Genomic DNA, 24,166 nt, shown 5'->3' with positions numbered 1-24,166 from the left:
ACAGAATTCCATTTCCATCTAAGTGCTCCTGAATTCCACCCTTGATCATTGCCTCCATGATTTTTCCTACTACCGAAGTTAGACTGGCTGGTCGGTAATTTCCCATTCTTACGAAATTACAGGTAATTTCCCATAATTTCATAAGAACCGCCTTTTTGTTCCAATTTACACCAATCAAATGGAATCTCTCCTGAGTCCAGTGATGCTCTCATAACTAGCCTTAATGGTTCAATGCACTCACTTGCCACCTCCTTTAAGATTATAGAGTATATGCCATCAACTACAGAAGCCTTACTCGCCTGTAGGTGCGAAAGTTTTCTCATTAAATAATCATTTGAAATTTCAACATCATTAATTACATTTTTTTCAACTTCTCTTCCATAACATCTCATTGACACAAAGGTTTTTTTCTATGTAAATATCTATGCAAAGTAACTGTTGAGTTCACCTGCAACTTCAGCTATGCTGTCTAATACTATCCCACATCCATTACATAAGGGTCCAATCTGATTTGTCCTTCTGTTCTTTGCATTTATATATGTGAAGAATTGCTTAACTGCACTCTTTTCTCTCTCCCAGACTCAGTAAAGATACTATAGTGAAAATTATACTTTGCTTAATAAAACATCTTTTTCCTTCAGAAAATGATGAACATAATTCAACCATGGAAGACCAACATGGAACAGAACATCAGTGTTCTGCAAATTCTTTCCAAAAGAAGAAATTGCCTAACTCCAGTGAGATTTTAAAAGATGAACTTGAGTCAGAAATTAATGAAATACTTTTAACTATTTTTTCTAAAAAAGTTCAAAGCCTAGAAAATATGGACTAAGATTGTCGATGATTATCTCAGTACAATAGTACCAGAATAGGATCCAAAAGGGCGTTTTCTGCCGCTAATCAAATATGTACCAAAATTAGATCCATTTTAAATGATCATACTATTGATTGCTTATGTTTCTTAAGAGTTCACTTTATTCGGACAGGTAGTGTGGATGCTTAAACATAACTAAACTTTGCAGTAACAATATGTATTTTTTTGTTTTTATAATAACTGTATTTTAATTAATGATTTTTTTCAGAATATTTATTATTGCAATAAAAGTTTATTTAAAACATGAATTCAAGTAATTACAGTACTTGTTTTTTTCCTTACTTTATTGCACCTAATTGTCATCAGAGTTTATTGAGAAAAATGTTTGTTTTTGGAATACCGGTATCTCGGTTTCATAAATTAAAAATACCGAAATACCGGTATTAATATTTTGACCGGTATTGTAAGCCCTATTTGTCACCAAGTAAAAGAAAGAGAGTTAAAGGAGCTTGCAAGTTAGCTAATGATCAAAAGGAGGTGGTACGAATGGCTGAATATGATGGACAATCAATCAAGATGTGCCTTACTGTAAGTTGTATCTGACAGACAGAGCAGAGTGGGGGGATCATCTCTGAGAAATAAATGTTTGTGGGTGAGGAAGGTATGCCCAATGTGCAGTCTTGTCAATATAACTTCTTCCCATCTATTTGTACGTGAGCTAGAATGCCATGAACATAGATCTTTTTTTATTCTGCGGTGTTTATTGCATGGTTGGTCCCTCCAAAGTTGTTTCCAAATGGAAGTATATTTGGTACAAAATACATCCCTATAATCTGTGAATGATATAAACTGAAAGTTATCTTGTATATTAAGGTCTGGATTTTGTGCAGCTTGGTCTGCATGATTATTTCCTGGGATTCCAACATAGCTGGGAATCCAACAGATAGAAACTTGTTTTCTTGCTTTATGCAAAACTCTGAGTTGTTTTTTAAGATGCTAAATCAAGCAGTTTGAGGAATATTTGCTATTCTGTAGAGCTACTACTGCACTAAGGGAGTCAGTATAGATTAGAGCAGAAGCTGGTGCTCTGTAATAACATCCATTGCTAGTTTAATAGCATATAATTCTGCTATGAAAATACTACAAATTTGAGGCAAGGAGACAGATATAATATATTCTGGTAAAGCTACTGTTGAACCTACTGAGTTGTTCGATTTTGATCCATCCGTGTAAATCTGATGGCTGTTTCTATTTTCAAAACTGTGCAGTTCATGGAGCTTCTGTATAACGATTGGAGAGAGATCTTTTTTTTCTACCTGTTTGTAAGACAAAGGCACAGTCGGCACCCAAGGAGGTTCTGAGTTTATATCTACTGCAGAAATGTGCTTGAAATGTATTTCCCAAACTTGAGCTAAGTGTCTGAGATGCAGTCCTACTGGTTTATTTTCATTTGGCTTGCAATCATAATTAGTCGTCAATAGTGGATCATGTATAATGGACCAATTTGGATGTGATGGTTGACTGTATATTTTTCCCTCATACGTGCACAGTAGGTAATCTTGTCAAAGGTGCAGTGGGGGTTCTGATGCATCTGCATACAAGCTGTAAATTGGTGAAGTTCTAAAGGCTCCTAAAGCTATGTGGAGGGCATATGGTGAATGGTATATAGTCAATGTAACATGCTCTTTCTTGCTGAAGCATATACAGGAGATCCATAATCCAAACAAGATCTAATCAAAGTTTTATATAATTGTAATAATGTGTACCTGTCAGCTCCCCAGGCCATTGAAGATACTGTGTGCAAGATGTTAAGTTTTGAGAGGCAGCTAGTTCAAAGTCTTAATGATTGGTTATGTAAGTAGTTACATCGTCAGTAGATTGTTGTTGAACATAAAGTCTGTTTAGAAGTATTTGGGCAGAATTAGCCATCCCAGTTCACTTTTTTAAACTTCCAAGTGGATCATTGATTAGGATTTGGAGTTTCCTATGTTTGTAATGAGCAGATAATTGTAAAGTCATCACTGTTAAAGGGATCTGTTAATACTGACCATGTCATGATTTAAAGATGGATGGTGAACAAATTGCAAGTCAATCACAGAAGTAGATTCTGTAGGTAGGTGGATATAGATGGGAGATCCAGAGTTTAGTAAATTAAGATCATTATTATTCATAAATTCTTCAATTAATTTGTCTCTTGTGTTCATTATAGTGGAACCTCACAATGGATGGTGGCCATTAAAATCACGGAAAAGGCAATTTGAGTTGAGAGTTGTGTAATGTGGTTGTCAAATTACGAATGGGCAAATGGTAGAGATGGTGGAATATAAATAGAAACAAGGGTAACTGAAATATCCACTGCAATATGAGCTACCACAGCGGTTCATAATTGGATGGATGGTTTGTTAGAATTAATAAGAATAGCTGCTCCTCCTTGGGCAGTCAACTCCAAGCTCTTGTCTTGTCTGCACATGATATAATTTTAGACTTTTGGTGAAAAGTGTGGTAACAAAAATGTTTTCTGTAGGCATACACCTATGGGATTGAATTCAGTGAGTAAATCCTTTAAGTCATTAGAATGACTGTTTAGTCCTCTGTATTTCCACTGTGTGACGTTGTGCATTATTTCTGACAGAATCTCAGTTATCGGTTGATTCAACCACTGCTCATCTCAGTTGTGCAAGTTATTTTCTGTATGATTCCTTTTGCCTCAAAGGTGGTACTTGTGCATATGCCCGTTCCGACATTCCATGTCAGAAAGACATGATAATTTGGAATCTCCTCTTTTCGATCTTCTCTGGCTTAAAATCTCTCTACCTCATTCTGTCAAATTCATCTGTTGTCTCTACCATTCACCCAACTCCACTAATCACTTGGAAATCTTTGACTTTCTCTCTTTGCAACTTGACTTTCTCCAGTCCAACTTTCCTAACAGTGAGGTAATTTTCCTTGGTGATTGTAATGTTCACAACTCCAGCTGGCTTCCGTTTTCTAGTCACAATGACCCAGGTGGTCAAGATGCTGAGGCTTTTGCAATTACTGATGACCTTGCACAAACTGTTCATTTACCTACCAGAATACAGGACAATCCTAATCATACAGCCAGCACACTTGATCTTTTTCTTGATCTTTCAAACAACCCTTCTAAGTACATGGTTGAAGTGAGTGCTCCTTTAGGCACCTCAGATCAAAACTTGGAAATTGTCTCTTCTCCAATGGAGCCTTTATCTCATGGCTATTCCCAACCTCGTGTTGTTTGGCATTACAAGAATGCAAAATGGGATGACCTGCGAGATTTCTTTTCTTCTTTTCCTTGGTCAGATTACTGTTTCAAAACTTCTGATGTCAACATTTGCTTAGATCGTGTCAGTGAAATTATTCTTGTAGGAATGGAATCCTTTATTCCACACTCCACCTTAAATTGTCGTCCTTAATCTAAACCTTGGTTTTCCAAATGTGCTAAGGCTGTTCAAGAAAAGAATGTTGCATAAGTAATTGGCTTGTTTCCAATTCTGCAGTTTCGTTTTCTGCCTACGGCAGCGCTTGCAACAATTGTAAAGCAATTATTAATCAGTCCAAACTAGATTTTGAACAGGCTAAGAGTAGAAAACTTGCTTCTTGCCCTAATGGTAGCAGGGCATTCTGGTCTCTTGCCAAAGCTATTTGCCGCAACTTTTGCCCATCTCTGCTCCCACCTCTGTCGAAACCAGATGGTTCTATTGTCACTTCAGCCAAGGATAAAGCTGACCTGCTAGCATCCCATTTTCCTTCCAACTCATGTATTAGTGAACTTGGTAAAACACCTCCTACCATTCCCAGCTTGCTCAATTCAATGCCTCCTGTGGTCTACCGTCATAAGGATGTCAAAAGTATTTTGACGAATCTTGATGCTAAGAAATCTCCAGGTCCTGATGGTATTTCTCCACTTGTTCTCAAAACCTGTGCTCCTGAACTTACCCCTGTTCTTTGCCACCTTTTTTCACTTTCTTATTCCAAAGGTGTTTTTCTTTTTGCTTGGAAATTTACTCATATCTAGCCAGTTACAAAAAAGTGTAACAAATCCCTTACATCCAATCCAATTATCATCCCATTGCAATTACTTCTACTCTTTCTAAAGTAATGGAGAAATCAATTAACCACCAACTTTTAAACTATCTAGAAACCTTCCATCTGCTCAACGATCGCTAGTATGTATTCTGTCAGTGTCGATCCACAGGTGATATTCTGGCTTATGTTACCCATTTATGGACGAATTCAATGGAAACGTTAGGTGAAACACAACCAGTTGCTCTTGACATCTCAAAGGCTTTCGATTGTGTTTGGCATAAAGATCTGTTAAACAAGCTTCCATCTTATGGTTTGCCAACTGTTTTTTGTAATTGGTTATCCAGTTTTCTCTCTGATCGATCACTGAGGGTGATGGTAGATGGCTGTCTGTCTTCTAACTTCTCCACTAATGCTGGTGTCCCTCAGGGCTCAGTTCTTTCCCCCACTCTTTTCCTCTTGTATATTAATGACCTCCTTCCATTGACTGGAAATTCTATCCATAGTTTTGCCGATGATAGCACATTGCATTCCACTTTCCATTTTGAGAAACCTTGTCCTGCTCAATCAGCTTCAACTTCTCGAAAATCTGCTACCAATTCCTTAAATGCCAATCTTCAGGTAATTCTCCAGTGGGACAAAAACAACTTAGTTGATTTCAACCCTTTTAAAACTCAGTCTTGTCTTATACCTGGCAAAAAGGATTCTTCTGCTCCTATGCTTATCTTTTTGTGACACTCGAATTTCTAGGCAAGATGATATATTTCTTTTGGGGATTACCCTGACTTCTAATCTCTCTTGCCACAAGCACATTACAAATATCGCTTCCTCTACATCTAAAAAACTTTGTTTCTTTTTCGCTCTCGGTGTTACTTTTCTTCCAAACAGCTGTTCACTCTGTACAAATCGCAAGTCTGCCCTTCCATAGAATATTGTTCCCATGTCTGGGACGGTGCCCCCAAAACCTCTCTCAAGCTTCTAGATTCCATTCAGAAGAGGGCAGTTAGGTTAATTAATGACTCGTCTCTAACAGAGTCTCTCCACTCTCTGTCTCATAGACGTTCTGTTTCTGCAGCATTCCTTTTCTACAGATACTTCCATGGGCACCGTTCTTCTGAATTGGCTTCTATAATTCCTGCTCTCTCTTAAAAACAGTCCGATCACATGCCAACATCCATTTACTGTCCAACTTGAAACTCACAGAACCAACTTTTCATCTTCCTTGTTTATTCTTTAAACTGCCATTTTTTGGAACAATCTTCCTTCATACATGTTTCCTGAAAATTGCAGTCTACAGAAGTTCAAGTCTAATGTCAACAAATGTCTTCTTTCATCTTGTCAACCTCAAACCCATGCACGGTACTCAGTACAGTACTATAGGTTCTAATACCTCTCATGTTTGGGGTTTTCATCAAAAAAAAAAAAGGTTTAGCCGAGGATGATTCATCTGAGTGTGTTTTGTATGCAGGGCATTTTTTCTGGCCTTTTTCTGGGAAAATGAGGCATCCAGTATCCATAGTGTCATTCACATGAAGTTCTAATATGGGTTCCTCATAATTTGAGGGTACATCCACTTCCATACTGTTGGTGGGTTGTCTGGCTTTCTTGCTGACTTTAGCAGTTTTCAGGTTTTCGCTGTCATGCGAGACCATTGGAGTATCAGTTGCGATGCTAATTGGAGTGTGTTTCTTCACTGGTTTTAGTTTTAGGAGTATCTTTTCTTGAGGCTGATAAAGTTGCTTTAACCCTGTTAGCTAGAAAAGTGTTGGGTTGTATTGACACATCTGTCTGAACTACAGTTGAAAGATAGTTGCGGGTGCAAGATGCATAGGATAGACTAGGCTTAGTGAATTTAATTTGTCTGTGTGCCTCAGGATGTGTGACTTCATGTTCTGTTTTGTATTTTTGAATTTTCTTTCCTGTTTTCCACATTTCACATGATTTGGAAAAGGCAGGGTGGTTTCCTTTGCAGTTGGGACAAAAAGGAGTTGAGGCTAAGCAATCTGCTTGTATATAATTCTTTGATCCACAGATAGGACAGATGGTATAACCTCTGCATGCCTGCTGAGAATGGCCATAATTCTGGCATTTAAAACAGTGAAGAGGATTCGGGATGTATGGCCAAATTCAGCAGTTTAAATAGTCGGCTTTTATTGTGGATGGCAAATCAGGAGTACTGAAAGTTAAAATGAAGAATCGAGCTGGAATGAGATTTCCATCTTTTTTAATCGTTATTCATTTCACACTGATTAGCGTCTGATTACTAAGTTCCTGAACTAATTCCTCCTCAGATACTGCAAGTAGGCCCCACTCTGTGATGGTGTCTTTCGATGAATTTAAGGTATTGTGGAGAGTAATAGATACTGGTAGCCCACCAAATATCTTTGTCTTTAACAGCCACTCCAAATGTTTGGAGGTTGCTGTTTCAACTAGGAGGGCTTTGCATTGTAATTTCTTCACTATTTTTGGTGATCCAGCAATGGATTCCAAATATTTTTGGATCATAAGTGGTGATAATTGCCCACAGGCTGGGTGGACAGAGAGTGTGTCACCAGAAAGTTAGGTATGTTAGGATACTGTGCTTCTCTTCAAAGCTTTTTAGGTTGGTTACCATCATTTTCTTTGGATATTTCTGCCCTTGAACTTTGAAGGCTCTAAAGATGGAAAATTATTTAAGTCCATGATGGCTCCTTTTAGCCCTTGGAGAGGGACTTTCTTCTTCCAGGTTACCAGCCCTGCCACGTGGATGCAAGAGTGGTGCCAACCATTGACAAAGTGATCGAGAGAGTAGGAAAGCAGTACATTGCTAGTGGAAGTAGCAGTTCCAGGAAAGTAATCCATTGAAGAAGAGACCATCACAAAGTTGTGATCTGAGGTGCCTAAAGGACCACTCACCTTAATCATGTAATTGGAAGGGTTTTCACAATAAAAAGAGCCGACCGGGCTAGCCGGGTGGGTAAAGTGCCTGCCTGGCAACCCAAAGGTCGCGGGTTCGATTCCCGCCTCGGGCTTGGATCAAAGTAGTGCAAAAAACCTTGGGAGGTGCATTATGGCTATGCGCCAACAACTACCAAAAAACAATAAAAAGATTGAGTGTTGGTTTGTGTAACTAGAAAACGGAAGCCAGCTGGAGTTGTGAATGTTAAAATCATCAAGGAAAATTATCTCACTCTGAGAAAAGTTGGACTAGAAAAAGTCAGGTCTCAAGGAAAGGAAAAGAAAGAGTTCCAAGTGATTAGTAGAGTTGGAAGAACTGTAGAGTCAACAAATGAATTTGACAGAAATTAATCAGAATTTGTGTGGTGCACCAAATTCAACACTCCTACTCTAACATGTCATTAGTTGCAGTTAAGTCAGCACTATCATGTCTATTGTTTTTTAAGATTAGCGAGGAGTGTGGTAGATATTTACCTTCATTTTCTGTATTTTGTACTTTACTCCATTTAGACTAGTTGATTGGGTTCAAGAAGCCATCTGGATCTGATTTCCAGAAGAATATGCCACAGCATTGGTATATTTGAAGGCTCTAAAATTTTATAGCCTCCATTAAAATTTTTCAATGCTCAAACTGATCCCATGCTTTATTTTGCATCTTTCTGGCTGCTAAAGTTGGGAGTCCACCACAGTTCAAACAAAGAGGAAATAATATTGATGTTTTTAAAATATTAGGTGTTGCTGCTTGAATGACACTTTATGTCACATACTCAACTCCCAACTTAAATTGGCCATTGACTGACTGCAAGTGGATTGAATTGGTCTGGTTGGGAATCAGTCCAGCTGGCCCAGGACAACTAATTCTTGTGCTACCCTGTTTTGATGCCAGGTCCCTCCTGAAATTAGCATTAGCATTAGTAGAGGCACATGTATTATGATGTGGTTACAAAGGAACTGGATGCAAAAAATAATTTTGATATCATATATTTGGATTTCAGGAAAGCTTTTTACACTGTTGCACATGGAAGACTATTGTACAAATTGGAGCAGAATGGTATTAAGGGTAATTTGCTACAATGGATAAAAGGATGGTTGAGTGGTAGAAGACAGAGGGTGGTAATCAATGGGTGCTGCTCTTCGTGGACTAATGTTATTAGTGGATTCCCACAGGGTTCGGTGTTGGGTCCACTGTTGTTTTGTATATTTATCAATGATGTTGATTTGGTTGTTATTTGGTTTTTAGGAGCATTAGCAACTAAGGCCATATTGCTGCGGGAATATGCGGTGGTCATTCCCTGACCTTTCCGCATCCTCCGTATTTGGTGGTGACGGGATCGAACCCCGGTCTAATCAAGAAGCGTGTGCTACGCACTGCCGCTCATTGATGTTGATGAAGGTATATCAGGCTTAGTGTCAAAGTTTGCAGATGATACAAAGGTTGGCAGAGATGTTAATGACAGTAATGGCAGTGTGCTACTGCAACAGGATCTAGAAAATTTGGGCAGATGGGCTAAGAAGTGGCAACTGAAGTTTAACCTCGACAAATGCAAAGTACTGCATATGGGTAGATGTAACCCCAGAGAAACGTACCAACTGTGTGGTACTACACTTAAGGTGGTAGAAAATGAAAAAGACTTGGGAGTAACTGTGCGGTCAGATATGAAGTTTTCTGAGCAATGCAGGCAGGCTGCCAGGGCAGGTCATGGGGTTTTGTCAATGATATATAGGAATTTTGCTGGGAGAGAAAAGGAGGTGATTGTCCCTCTGTATAAGGCAGTGGTCAGGCCACGCCTTGAATACTGTGTACAGGACTGGAAGCCTCATTTTAGGAAGGATGTAGATTTGCTTGAGCATGTACAGAGAAGGGCAACAAGATTGGTGAGGGGAATGAAGGGATCCTCTTACCAAGGGAGGCTTAAGTTCTGCAAATTGCAGTGTCTGGAGACTAGGCACCTGCTCAGTGATGTGATTGAGGTGAATAAGGCCTTGAATGGGTTGAGCATGCTGAATTAGCATTAGCATTAGCATTATTTCTGATGGGATCCTTCCACTTGTTCAGATTACAAACCTAAGGGGGCATAAATTCAAATTAAGAAAAGACAGATGTAGAATAGATGTGTGGAAATTTGCCTTTAGCCAGTGGGTGATTAATTGCTGGAACAAACTTCCATCTGTTGTGGAAGTTGATTGGTTAAACAAATTTAAGGAGGAACTGGACAGGCATTTGGAAGGAATGGTGCGATTTTTTTTTTTTTTGGCTGATGCTGCATAAGCTTATACACTAGCTTTCTTGAATCTCATGCCACTACTACTACATGATGCAAGAACTAAATAAATATAGCGACCTAGTTATTACAAATGTAACATCATAAATTAATACATATAAGTTGACAGGGGATAAGAAAGTCATATAACATAACTCGCAGATAATATTCGATACCGAAATACATATATAACTGCATTGGGATATAGGTTTAGGGTTATATTTTATTGGAATGTTATTGAACTTGAATAGAAATCATAACTCAGACCAGAGCAGCAAAGCAAAAGGCTCAAACTAGTGGAAATGCTGTGGCTCAGAGGAGAACTGAGGGGGGGGGGGGTGGTTGTCCTCTGAATCACAGTCCATTGAAATGTACTGCTTGTTTGATTTTTATGGAGCAATCAGGAATGGGACATGATATTGCCAAGGGGAATGTCTTTGTGTGTGCACGATGTAAGGAGTGCGAGGAAATCAGGCACCAACTCGGCATTGTTATGGGCTTAAAAAGAGTTTGAAGGACAGGGCGGATGCCCTCCAAGGATTTAAATTGAGGGGCCCATCAAGCTCTCAGCTGCCCACATTAATGCCAGAGCTTGCACTTGCGTCACGCAACATAGAGGCAATCCCCAAGGCAGAATGTGCTGGTCCCAAAGGAACTAGTTGTTGTAGGTGACTCTATTGTTAGGGAAACAGGGAACATATTGTGCAAAAAGGATAGATGCAACAGGACCAGGGTATGTCTGCCAGGGGCAAAGGTTGATGACGTTGTAGGGCACATAGGGTGATATTGTTGTACACGTTGGCACTAATGATATTAAGAGTAGGAGACCAGCAGAATTACTTAACAAGTACAAGACAATGGTGAAAAAAAGCCGTGAGTTAAGGTTGAATTTGAAAGTGTCTGCAATTCTGCCCAGACACTATAGGAGGGAGTATTGATGAGAGCCTTGTTGATCAATTCGGCCCTAAAGAGATTGTGCAAGGCTCAAGGGGTAAAATTTTTCTCAGCCTGGTCTGTGCTTGTTAACAGGAGAGACTGCTTCTACGTGGATGGGATACACTTAAATAGAAAGGGTGCAAGAATATTTGCTGATGCTATCGAGGCAGAGTTAGGTGGGTCGGAAAACTGCTAGCTTGGTGGGATACACTGACTAATAGATTAACAGTAGCCACTTGCAGAGGTAAAAGTGATTCTTGCACTACTTCTATTGAATTGCAATTGAGCAGCAGCCTGGAAAGCAAGGCAATGGGAATTTCCAGGACTGCTGGGAGTCATAGTGGAACAAGTAAATACATCGGTTGTGTTAGGGTAACTAAGAGTAGAAACAGGTGCATGTATACTTGCATGACCAATGCTAGGAGTATAGTTAATAAATTCGATGAGCTTGAAGTGCTAGTCAAGACATCAAAGTCATGGCATTCTTGGGATATCAGAGACATGGTGTCACACAGACATAAGCAGTGTGGAACTGGAATTTGGGGAGTACAATATGTACAGAAAGGATAGACAGGACAGGAAGGGAGGAGGGGTTATGCTGTTAGTTAAGAAACACATAAAATCTAAGGAAGGGCATCCAATTGATGTTGGTGGACAATGCAATGTTTAGTCTGTTTGGTGTGACATAAGCACTGGGAAAGGAAAAATGAGAGTAGGAGTGTGTTATAGGCCTAATGAATCTTATGAATATAATGAGCAATTGTGCAGAGAAATAGAGTGGGCCAGTAAATCAGAGTGTCTTGTAATGGGGGATTTTAATTTCCTGGATATGGACTGGAATTTGTGGGTTGGTCACTCACACACTAGCAAGGCTTTTTTGGATTTATTGGATGATTGTTTTCTACAGCAGTATGTTCGAGAGGCAACTAGAGGAAGTAATACTCTTGATCTGATTATCAGTAATGATTCTTCATGCGTCAAGAATCTGCAGATAAAGGAACCACTAGGTGGCAGTGATCACAGTGTGCCGAAGTGAGACAGTATTTAAATTCTATACGGTCGAACCAACTGATGATGTTACCAACAGCAAATTCAAAATGGAACACATTCAAAGAACCAATCTTGGAAGCTACGAAGCTTTTCATACCATTAAAGAAATATTTTTCAAGATTTTGGACTAAATGGATGTCAGATGAACTAATTAAACATGTGACACAGAAGAAAAAAGCAAGGGATACATATAAATTAATATGTGACACAGAAGCCTATGATAGATATAAGCTAGTCTGTAACCAAGTTACAAAGGAGGTTAGGCAAGCGAGGCACCTCATAACCAGGTGGGCAGGAGCAGCAGTGCGTAGCACATGCTTCTTGATTAGACCGGGGTTTGAGCCCGTGACCACCAAATATGGAGGATGCGCAATGGTCAGGGAAGGACCACCGCATATCCCCGGAGCAGTATGGCCTTAGTTGCTAATGCTCCTAAAAATCAAATAACAAATAGGCAGGCGAAGGCAGATTACGAGAAATCTTTGGCAAATTATGCAAAATAAAACAGCAAAGAGTTCTTTACTTATGTAAACTCTAGAAGGAATGGGATGAATCAGATTGGTCCACTTGATATCGATGGTTCAGCTGTTGATGATCCTGCTCAGGTAGCTGACAAACTAAATGAATACTTTGCATCGACATCCACATATCAGGAGTTATTCAGGGAGGGGAATGCCAGAGGTGTATTGAACTCTGGCTGTAAGCTAGATAATACTGAGAGTAAAGTGGAGGAGAAATTGTTGAAGATAAACACAAGAAAGGCACCTAGGGTGGATGGAATCTATCCAGTTGTATTAAAGGAGGCGGCAAAGGAGGTACGCAAACCCTTAGCCAAAATTATGAGAGCTTCCCCGGACACAGGGGAGGTACCTATGGACTGGAGATGTGCAAATGTGACCCAAATCCACAAAGGAGGATCAAAGAGAGACACAGGTTATTACAGACCTGTTAGTTTAACTTCTGTTCCAGGAAAATTAATGGAGGCACTGGTTTAAGAAGCATTGCAGGATCATCTAGAGAAGACTTCAGTTATAGCTCGGACACAGCATGGGTTTGTTAAGGGAGGTCTTGTCTGACTAATTTGATTGGATACTATGATGTAGTCACAAAGGAACTGGATGCAAAAAATAACTTTGATATCATATATTTAGATCTTAGAAAAGCCTTTGATACTGTTGCACATGGAAGACTGCTGCACAAATTGGAGCAGTGTGGCATTGGAGGCCAATTGCTGCTATAGATAAAGGGATGGTTGAGTGGGAGAAGACAGAGAGTGGTCATCAATGGACACTGCTCTTTGTGGAATAATGTTATTAGTGGAGTCCCTCAGGGTTCAGTGTTGGGTCCATTGTTGTTTTCTGTATTTATAAATGATATTGATGATGGTATATCAGGCTTAATATCCTAGTTTGCAGATGATACGAAGGTTGGCAGGGTTGTTAATGACACTAATGACAGTACACTGCTGCAACAGGATCTAGAAAAGTTGAGCAGATGGGCTGAGCGGTAGCAAATGAAGTTTAATATTGACAAATGTATAGTACTACATATGGGAAGCAGTGATCCCAGAGTAACGTATCAACTCTGTGGTATCACACTGACAGTGGTAGAGAATGAAAAGGACCTGGGGGTAATTGTGCAGGCAGATATGAAGTTTTCTGAACAGTGCAATGGTCTGCAAGAGTAGCTCATGGCATCTTGTCAATGATATACAGGAATTTTTCTAGCAGGGATAAGAAGGTGATCTTATGAAGAAAAGCTTAAGTTTTGCAAATTACAGTGTCTGGAGACTAGGCATCTGCGAGGTGATCTGATTGAGGTGTATAAAGCCTTGAATGGTTTGAGCATGCTCAATGCCGATGGAATCCTTCCTCTTGCTCAGAATAATCGCCTGAGAGGGCATAAATTCAAATTGAGGAAAGACGGTTGTAGGATAGATGTACGGAACTTTGCCTTTAGTCAGCGGGTGGTTGATTGCTGGAACAAACTTCCATCTGTCGTAGAAGTTGATAGCTTAAATAGATTCAAGGCAGAACTTGCCAACATTTGGAGCGAGTGGATTGGTGAAATAAGGGGTTTTTTTTTTGGCTGATGCTATATAAGCTTGCTTTCTTGCATCATGTGCCTTTGCTAATGCTAATGCTAAATCAAGCTTATACAGCATCAGCCAAAAAAAAAAAAAAAAATCCGTCCCATTTCATTGATCCATTCATTCCAAATGTTTGTCTAGTTCTGCCTTGGATTTATTTAAGCTATCAACTTCCACAACAATAAATGGAAGTTTGTTCCAGCAATCAACTACCCGCTGACTAAAGGCAAACTTCCTCACATCTATTCTACAGCCTATCAGCACTGCTCAGAAAACTTCATATCTGAGTGCACAATTACCTCAAGGTCTCTTTCATGCTCCACTATCCTTAGTGTAATATCACATGATTGGTACATTTCTCTGGGGTTACTGCTACCCACATGCAGTACTTTGCATTTGTCAATGTTAAACTTCAGTTGCCAATTCTCAGCCCATCTACCCAACTTATCCAGACCCGTTTGCAGCAGTATACTGTCATTACTGTTATTACCAATGCTGCCAACCTTTGTATCATCTGCAAACCTTGACATTAAGCTTGATATACCCTCATTAATATCATTGATAAATATATAAAACAACAATGCGCCCAACACCGAACCCTGAGGGACACCACTAATAACATTAGTCCACGTAGAGCAATACCCACTGATCACCACACTCTGTCTTCTCCCACTCAACCATCCTTTTATCAATTATAGCAACTGGCCCTTAATGCCATACTGCTCCAATTTGTACCGTAGTCTTCCATGTGCAACAGTATCAAAAGCTTTCTTGAAATCCAAGTATATGATATCAAAATTATTTTTTGGATCCAGTTCCTTTGTGACCACATCATAATATCCAATCAAATTGGTCAGACAAGACTTTCCCTTAACAAACCCATGCTGTGTCGGAATTATTGCTGCAGTCTTGTATAAATGATCCTGCAATGCTTCTTTAACCAGTGATTCCATTATTTTCCCTGGAACAGAAGTCAAACTAACTGGTCTGTAATTACTTGTGCCAACCTTTGATCCCCCCCTTGTGAATTGGAGATACATTTGCACATCTCCAGTCCATGGAGACTTCCCCCGAGTCCAAGAATGCTCTCATAATTATGGCTAAGGGTTTGCTTACTCCCTTTGCTGCCTCCTTTACTATAACTGGATAGATCCCATCCACCCCAGGTGCCTTTCTTATGTTTAACTTCAACAATTTCTCCTCCACTTTGCTCTCAGTTATTACAATATCATTTAACTCCCTGTTAGAGTTTGATAAACATCTGGCCCTCTCCTCTTTGAATAAACTCATGTGTGAATGTAGATAAAAAATACTCATTTAGTTTAGTAGCTATCTAAGAATGATCACCTACCATTGATATCAAGTCGACCAATCTAATTCATCCCCCTTCCTTTTAGAGTTTATATAAGTAATGAAATCTTTGCTGGTTTTTCTTTGCATCCTTTGCCAAAGATTTTTCATAATCTGCCTTCGCTTGCCTAACCTCCTTTCTGACTTGATTACAGACTAGCTTGTATCTACCATAGGCTTCTGTGTCGCCTGACCGTTTATGTGCATCCCAATCATTTTCCTTCACTGCCACGAGTCGCATTAGTTCATCTGACATCCATTTGGGCCTGAACCTAGAGCAGTATTTCTTAGTTGGAACAGAAAGCTTAGTAGCTTCCAAAATTACTTCCTTGAAAGCTTCCCATTTAGAATTTGCTGTTGCTAACAACATCAGTTGATCCCCTGTATAGAACCTAAAAAATCTCTGAGACCACTGTAGTCACCTTTACGAAAGCAAAAGCCCTTCCTATTGCCCCTGCTATAGTTACATATTTATGTAGATCCCACATCAGTACACTGTGATCACTGCTACCTAGTGCTTCCTTATCTGTAAATTCTTAATGCATGAATAATCACTGCTGATAATCAGATCAAGAGTGTTACTCCCTCTTGTTGCCTCTCTAACATGCTGCTGTAGAAAACAATCATCCAATAAATTCACAAAAGCCTTGCTAGAGTGCGAGTGACCAACCCACAAGTTCCAGTCTATATCTGGGAAGTTAAAATCCCCCATTATAAGACACTCTGATTTACAGGCCCACTCTATTTTTCTGTAAAATTGTCCATTATACTCATCAGAGACATTAGGCCTATAACAAACTCCTACCCTGATTTTTCACACTAAACAGACTAAACATTGCATTGTCCACCAACATCAGTTGGATGCACTTCCTTAGATTTTGTGTGTTTCTTAACTAACAGTATAGCCCCTCTTCCCTTCCTATCCTGTCTATCCTTTCTATGCATATTGTACTCCCCAAATTGCAATTCTGCATTCTTTATGTCTGAGTGGCACCATGTCTCTGATATCCCAACAATATCTGCCTTTGATGTCTTGACTAACACTTCAAATTCATCAAATTTTTTACTATACTCCTAGCATTGGCGTATGTGCAAGTATACATGCACCTGTTCTTACTCATAGTTACTCTAACACGGCCCATGTATTTACTTGTTTCATCACCCCTAGCAGTTCCTGAAATCCTCAGCAACTGGCTTTCTGGGCTGCTGCTCATTCCAATAGAAGCAGTGCAAGAATCATTTCCACCTCTGCCTGTGGCTACTGTTAACCTATTAGTCTGTGAATCCCCCCCAAGCTAGTAGTTTTGCGACCCACCTAACATTGCCTCAATAGCATCAGCAAATATTCTTGCACCACCTTTTCTATTTAAGTATATCCCATCTCTGTAGACGCAATCTCTCCTGTTAACAAGTACAGACCACGCTGAGAAAAATTCTACCCCATAAGCACAATCTCTCCAGGGCCGAATTGATTGACAAGGCTCTTATCATATATTCCCTCCTATCGTGTCTGAAATTATTGTATATATCGCAAGGAAATGGCTCCTTTTAAGGAATCACCCACATAGACTCTGGAGGAGGAGGAAAGAGAGCAGATAGATAAATCAATAACAGAATATGTGTATTTGGGTGAATGAAGGTAGTTGTCAGCTGCCATATTGAAGATGGTCTTGGCGCATTATAGCCTTGGTTGCTAATGCGCCAATAAAATCGAAACCAACCAACCATATTGAAGATAGAGATGTCTTGTCTGAGCACTTGCTGTACAGCACAGTGTCTCCTATTAACTCTGTTATTTAATACCTGGTTTATTAAGAAATATTATTTTCTGACTGGAAAATATTTATTAATAAATTGGTTGTATGCTATGGATCTGAAGTTTGTTTGCTATCCCTTAGTTATGGAGATAATAGAAAAGTAACTTCCAGTATGAATTATGGAGATTATAGAAAAGTAACTTCCAGTATGAATTATGGAGATTATAGAAAAGTAACTTCCAATATGAATTATGGAGATTATAGAAAAGTAATTTCTAGTATGAATTTGCTGTTACTAGTTGTAAGTACAGTAACTGTCACCACCCATTCTCAAGATAGATTTTGATTACCGTTATACTGTGCATTTTTTTGTATTTTATTTTTAATTAAAGAAAATAAAAAAAAAGCGAATTTTTCTTTAATGTGTTACATTATCTTAATTTATTATCATAATGCATTACATTATTGTTATGATGTTATAATTTATGGTATTAACAGCCAGAAAATTATGTTACACATATTTGCAGGCTCTCATAAGACAGTGTACAGTAGGACTCCTTGCCAACTTATCACTAAAAGATTTCCAAGATATTGAGGGTAAGTAAAATTTCATTAAACTATTGTTTAATGAAATTTCATTAAATTTCATTTAATTAAACATTAAAAATTTCATTAAATTTCATTAAACATTAAATTTCATTAAACTTGCAGACTGGTGCAAGATTTTGTGTTTATCGTGCAAACTTTCTATAACTGCTGCTAGAGTCGCTCTTCCTGATCACTACTGAGGAGACTCTGTGTGCACGTGCCAGTACTTGTTGAGCTAGCATTGTATGAAGAGAATTTTTTTAGCTGCGTATCACTGATGATCGTTTTGAAACAAGTATCATATCAGACATACAGATTGAACAGCAATATGTGATTCGTTATTGTGTCAGAGACAGCTTAAATGCATCAGAAACAGTTAAAGAGATGAATGAAGCATATGGTAATGAGTGCATTAGTAGGAAGGCCATATTTAAATGGCACAAACAATTCACTGAAGGCTGTGTCCATTGCAGATGACCCAAGACTTGGTCAGCTCTCCTCCTCAACAACTCCTGAGCAAATTGCAAAAGCCCAGAAAATCTTGGATGAAGACAGGTGAATTACACTTCGTGAATTAGCTGTTAGAATGTCTATTTCATACAGTAGTGCTCACAATAATGTGAAATATTGCCTGAAAACATTGCGAATCTGTGCCTGCTGGATTCCACACAATTTAACTCCAGAACAAAAACAGCAAAGAGTAGACTTGTGCAAAGAAATGATTGATTGTTTTGATTTTGTTTTGTTATTTGGTTTTTAGGACCATTAGCAACTAAGGCCATATTGCTCCGGGATATGCGCTGGTCATTCTCTGACCTTTCCGCATCCTCCGTATTTGGTGGTCACAGGCTCAAACTCCGGTCTAATCAAGAAGCGTGTGCTACGCACTGCTGCTCCTGCCCACCTGGCTATGGGGGCACTGATTATTTTGAAACAGGATCAAAACTTCTTAAATTGAATAGGGACTTGTGATGAAACTTGGATTTTTCACTATGATCCAGAGACAAAGCAACAGTTGAGTGAGTGGAAGCATTCTTATTCACCAAGACCTAAGAAATTTTGAGCTTCTCGTTCAGCTGACAAACAAATGGTTCTTTTGTTTTTTGACATAAAAGGCATTCTTGTTACACATTTTGTGCCTCATGGAAGAACTACGAATAAGGAAGCATACTCTGGGGTTCTCAGAGTCAAACTTCGGCATGCCATTCATGAGAAATGTGAAGAGCTTTCTGGTGTGAAGTGGGTTCTCCATCAAGATAATGCCAGGCCCCATACATTGTGCAGTCAGTGATCACTGCCATAGTTGCTGAGGTTCTGCCACATCCCCTTTATTCACTAGACTTAGCCCCATGTGATTTTTTTTTTTTTTGTTTCCACGTCTGAAGAAAGCTTTGAAAGGCAAGCATTTTGCATCCAACAGCATTTGCAGAGCCACAATGGAAGCACTTTGCAGTCTTTCGAAAAATGGCTTGCAGGAAGCATTTAATGCGTGGGTACGATGGTGACGATGTAAAGTTCAAGGGAGAATTCAAGAAAGAGAAATCCACAGAAGGTTCAGATGATGACAATTAAGATAAGATCTTGCACCAGTCCACGAATTAAATGATTACCCCTCTTATTTTGAAATGGAACTCTTAAGTTGATTTAGTTTGTCCTAAAATTTATACTTTTTAAATATAGCTGTAACATTTTTTATGTGGAATAATGCCTCAGATTATGTTGATATTAAAAAAACAATTTCTTAAATAACATACTAATTAAATTAGGATTTTGTCCATTTATTATACAGACTAAGAAAACTCTGATTTGTATAAAAAATATAGCTAACAGAGGTTAATGTAGATAGACAGCACAATGGATAAAAGGCAATCCCCTAAAACTGAGTGCCTTTTAGTGCATATTGTATATTGCTTTTTATTCATAATATGACATCACTACCCACGAAGCTATCTTGACTGTCTTGCTGCTATCATTTCAGAGAGTATACTCTTATCATCTCAGTACAGTTAACCTTCAGTATTTGCAGATTTTGAAAACAATTAGCACTAATGGTGTAAGTAGTAATTAAAACAATATTATTTCATGAAATTCAAATATTATACTGCATTAAATATGCCTGAAATGTATAATTGACCTTATGCAAAAATGCAATCTACTTATTCAGTTTTATTTTAGCATAGTATTAATAGTATCAAAACAATGCAAGGAAGCAAGGTTATACAGTATCAGCCAAAAAAAAAAAAAAAAGAAAACAAGAACGCACTATCCAATTCATTTACTAACACTTCACCAGTGGAGAAGGCTATTGTTATTTATTCTCAGTAGATACCACCATCCAGATGGCACCGTTTCCACTGGTGAAGTGTTATTTATTCGAGATACTTACAATACCATGGCAACTCATTGTGAAGGCAGTCACAATATGAGATATAACCAAAACAATGCCAATTTAATTAATTAATTTAACTACTTTGGTAGATAGCTATGTTAAAATGATGCATTTGCGCTAACCTACATATTAGTTATCCTACCTCATAGCATGAGGCCTTTGCCCTTAAATACTTTATAGTCTAGTTCAAGAAATTTAATGGTATTAACAAGCGGGATTGGAGTATTGTTTATTTGTAGTTCAGATTCGGGATGGAGAGCTCATTTCTTCCAAAAGTGAGTGACAGTGCATTTCTTTTCTGAAAGTCGATAGCCATTCCGTGAATCCAGGATTCTATTTTGGTTATGGCAAGTTGGAGCTGCCGTTCGATGGTATTCTTACCTTGAGATTGACAGGAAATGTCATGCTGCTAACTCGGATTGAAAACAACATTGGACTAAATATTGATCCCTGTGGGACTCCCTCTTCCTGAATGTGAGATGTAGAGAGTACGTTTTTATATCAGACCTGAAAAGAATGTGATTGTAAGAAATTTTGAATTATTTCCGGCAAATGGCCCCTAAGCCCCAGATGGTCAAGGTCCATAATAATACCATGATGCCATGTAGTGTCAGATGCCTTTTCAAGATCTACATTGATCGTGAATCGTGACTAGATGTTGTTTCATGACAAAGGCATTGCAGATATGAGATTTGGCTTTGATGAGCATGTCTAAGGTTGATCTATTCTTTCAAAACCCATACTGATGATCTGGAAGGAGATTCACTGACTTCAGGATCTAAATGGTCCTAGTATGAACCATCCTTTCAAAAATTTTTCCCATGCAGCTCGTAAGAGATATTGCCCTGTAATTTTCAACATAGGAAGGAACCTTTCTTGATTTTGGTAAGGCGATAATGAACGGATGGTGCCAGGAAGAAGGATAGGTATTTTCAGAGAAGATCTGATTATAAAAAAATTAATAGGGTTCTCAAGTCTTCTTCAAGTAAATGCTTTAGCATAACGTAATGAACTCCATCTGGACCTGCAACGTTATTTGAAGATCTGTTTAATGATTCTTGAAGTTCTATTAATGTAAAGGGTTGGTTGTATGGGAATGAGCGGTGCATGAAGAAGTTGATTTTATACCGTTCTGCACCTGCTTTGATGTTCTGGAAGGTGGAAGCATAGGAGGCAGAAGCAGAGATTTTTGCAAATGATTCTGCTAGTGCATTGGTAACTTTTTCAGCTGTAGATAGGTCTTTCCCTTTCCAATGAAGTATTGGAGAGGGCAGTCGAATGAATTTTCCATTTAACGACTGTATTCTTTTCCAGATGATCTGTGTCTTTGGTGATGGTTGAGGCAAAAGCAATCCGTGAATCCTGTTTCGCTTTCCACCTAACTTGTCTTGCTTTTGCTTTGAGTCTTTTATAAGCAATTAGGTTATTAGTGGTGGGATACTTGCGGATTATTCCAGGCACTGTTTTTTTCCTGTTTGGCAATTAAACAAATGTATTCCACCAGTAATTTCTGTGTTTGCGATATGGCTTGGATTTTGGAATGGAGGCATTAGCTGCAGTCAGGATCTATTATTATTATTATTAGTAGTAGTATTAGCTATTTGGTGAAAGGAAGCCTGAGGCTTATGCTGCACCAGCCAAAAAAAATTCCTGAGTTACCCTGTGAGAGAGAGAGAGAGAGAGAGAGAGAGAGAGAGAGAGAGAGAGAGAGAGAGAGAGAGAGAGAGAGAGAGACAAAATTAGAAGGAAATCATCAAGAAAGAGAAGAATGATGAAATCCAGCTCAGGGCCCTGGGTGTGCCAAGCTCATACTCACCAGATGTGAGCTCCTGGGGATATCTGATTGCTTATGTAAGTGTTTACATCATCAATATGTTGTCTTTGAATATAAAATCTGTCCAAGAGTATTGGGGCAAAATAGCCACCCCAGTTTGCCTTTTTAAACTACCAAGTGGATCGCTGATCAGGATTTGGAGTTACCCCTGTTTGTAGTGAGCAAATAATTGGAAAGTGATCACTGTTAAAGGGATCAGTTAATACCGACCATGTCATGATTGGAAAGATGGATGGTGAACAAATTGACAAGTCTATTGCAGAAGCAGATTCAGTTGGTAGGTGGTTGTAGGAAGAAGATCCAGAATTTAATAAATTAAGGTCATTATTATTCATGAATTCCTCCATTAATTTGCCTCTTCTGTCCATTGTTGCAAACCCCCACAATGGATGGTATCCATTAAAGTCACCAAAAAGACAAATTGGAGTTGTGCAATGAGGTTGTCAAGTTCTGAAAACAGAAGTGGAGCAGATGGCAGAATATAAATGGAAACAATTGTAAATGGTATACCAACTGCAATGCGAGCTACCACAGCTTCTAGGGTAGTTCTCAATTGGATTGGCCTGGATGGAATGTTAGCGTTAACAAGAATAGCTACTCCTCCACGTTCAGGTGATTCTGAATTCCTGTCTCGTCTGTACATGACATAAAATGAATATTTTGGCAAAACTTGAGGTGACAAGAATGTTTCCTGTAAGCATACACCTATGGGATTGAATTGAGCTATTAAATCTCTTAAGTCAACAGAATGACTGCTTAGGCCTCTGCAATTCCATTGGATGGTGTTATGCATTATTTAGGTTTATTACCTGAGGATGATTCATCTGACTGTTTTTTTGTTTGCGGGACATTTTTTCCTGTATTTTTTTTGGGAATGTGGGGCATCCAATATCCATGGTGTCATCTGTATGGAATTCTAGAATGGGCTCCTCATTATCTAGCAGCTCATCTACATCCATATTGTTGAAGGAGATTCCATTTTTTTTTAGAGCCTGAGTCAGATTTTAATTGTTCTTTTTCAACTGGGACCAATGGGGTATGAGTAGGGATGCTGATTGGAGTATTTGTGGCTTCACTAGTTTTTTTTTTTGAGAATTATCTTTTTTAGAGGTTGAAAGTATAGATTTAAGCCAATTCGCTAGAGGTGTTAGGCAGAACTGCTACATCTGTTTGAGCTGCAGTAGAAACAAAGTTACGAGTGCGAGCTGCATAGGAATGACTACTAGGCATGGTCAACATAACTTGTCTATGCCACAGGAAAGGTCACTTTATTTTCTATTTTGTATTTTTGAATTTTCTTTCCTGTTATCCATAACTAACACATTTTGGAAAAGGCTGAATGGCTTCCTTTGCAGTTTGGATAAGCAGGGGTTTTGATTGAGCAATCCGCTTGAGTGTGTTCTTTAGATTTGCAGATGGGACATATGGTGTCACCTCGACATGCCTGCTGGGAATGAACAGGATTCGGAATGTAAGGTTGAATCCGACAGTTTAAATAACCAGTTTTAATTGAGGATGGTAACCCCGGAGTGCTAAATGTCAGAATAATGGATCTAGTTGGAGTGAGATTTCCATCTTTTTTCGTCATAATCCTTTTCACACCTATTACTTTTTGACTGTTGAGTTGCTGGAGTAGTTCTTCTTTGGACACCGTAATTAGGTCCCACTCGCTAGAGTGGGACCTAATTACGGTGTCCAAAGAAGAATGGTGTCCTAATTACGGTGTTAAAAATTGATGAATTTTTAAGGTTTTCTGGGGAGTAATTGTTACTGTCAACCCAGCAAATGTTTTGGTCTTTAACAGCTGCTCAGAGTGTTTTGCGGTGGCTGTTTCAATCAGGAGGTCTCTGGATTGCAGTCTTTTCAACATTTTTGGTGATCCAGTAGTAGACTCTAGATGTTTTTGAATTAAGAATGGTGATAAATTGCCAACAGGTTGAGTAGATAGTGAATGCATCACCAAGAAATTTGGTATATCTTCATGACACTGCACTTCCCTTCGAAACCTTTTTGGTTGGTTAGAGTTATGGTCATGGTCGATGTCAGGATGTTCTGATCTTGAGCTTGAAGGCTCTAAAGATGGATAACAGCTTGTATCTTTTTTTTTCAAGATGTTGTAA

The 24,166-nt window shown here is 38.8% G+C and overlaps 1 protein-coding gene across 1 annotated transcript in view; it reads left to right on the top strand.

The window, feature by feature from the left end:
• LOC150082881 (uncharacterized) overlaps nt 1-24,166 on the top strand; it is a 142,951-nt gene that overhangs the window by 106,671 nt on the left and 12,114 nt on the right. Inside the window, exon 5 of the mRNA XM_090378309.1 lies at nt 17,763-17,832. Coding sequence (XP_090234435.1) covers nt 17,763-17,832 — 70 coding nt within the window. The remainder of the gene's footprint in view (nt 1-17,762; nt 17,833-24,166) is intronic.

Source organism: Mastigoproctus giganteus, chromosome 7 (genome assembly GCF_048544385.1).
Source record: "Mastigoproctus giganteus isolate SK-2022 chromosome 7, ASM4854438v1, whole genome shotgun sequence".
NCBI classification, from domain to species: Eukaryota; Metazoa; Arthropoda; class Arachnida; order Uropygi; family Thelyphonidae; genus Mastigoproctus; species Mastigoproctus giganteus.
Note: the sequence above shows the minus strand (reverse complement) of the source record. Positions and strands in the feature narration are given on the sequence as shown.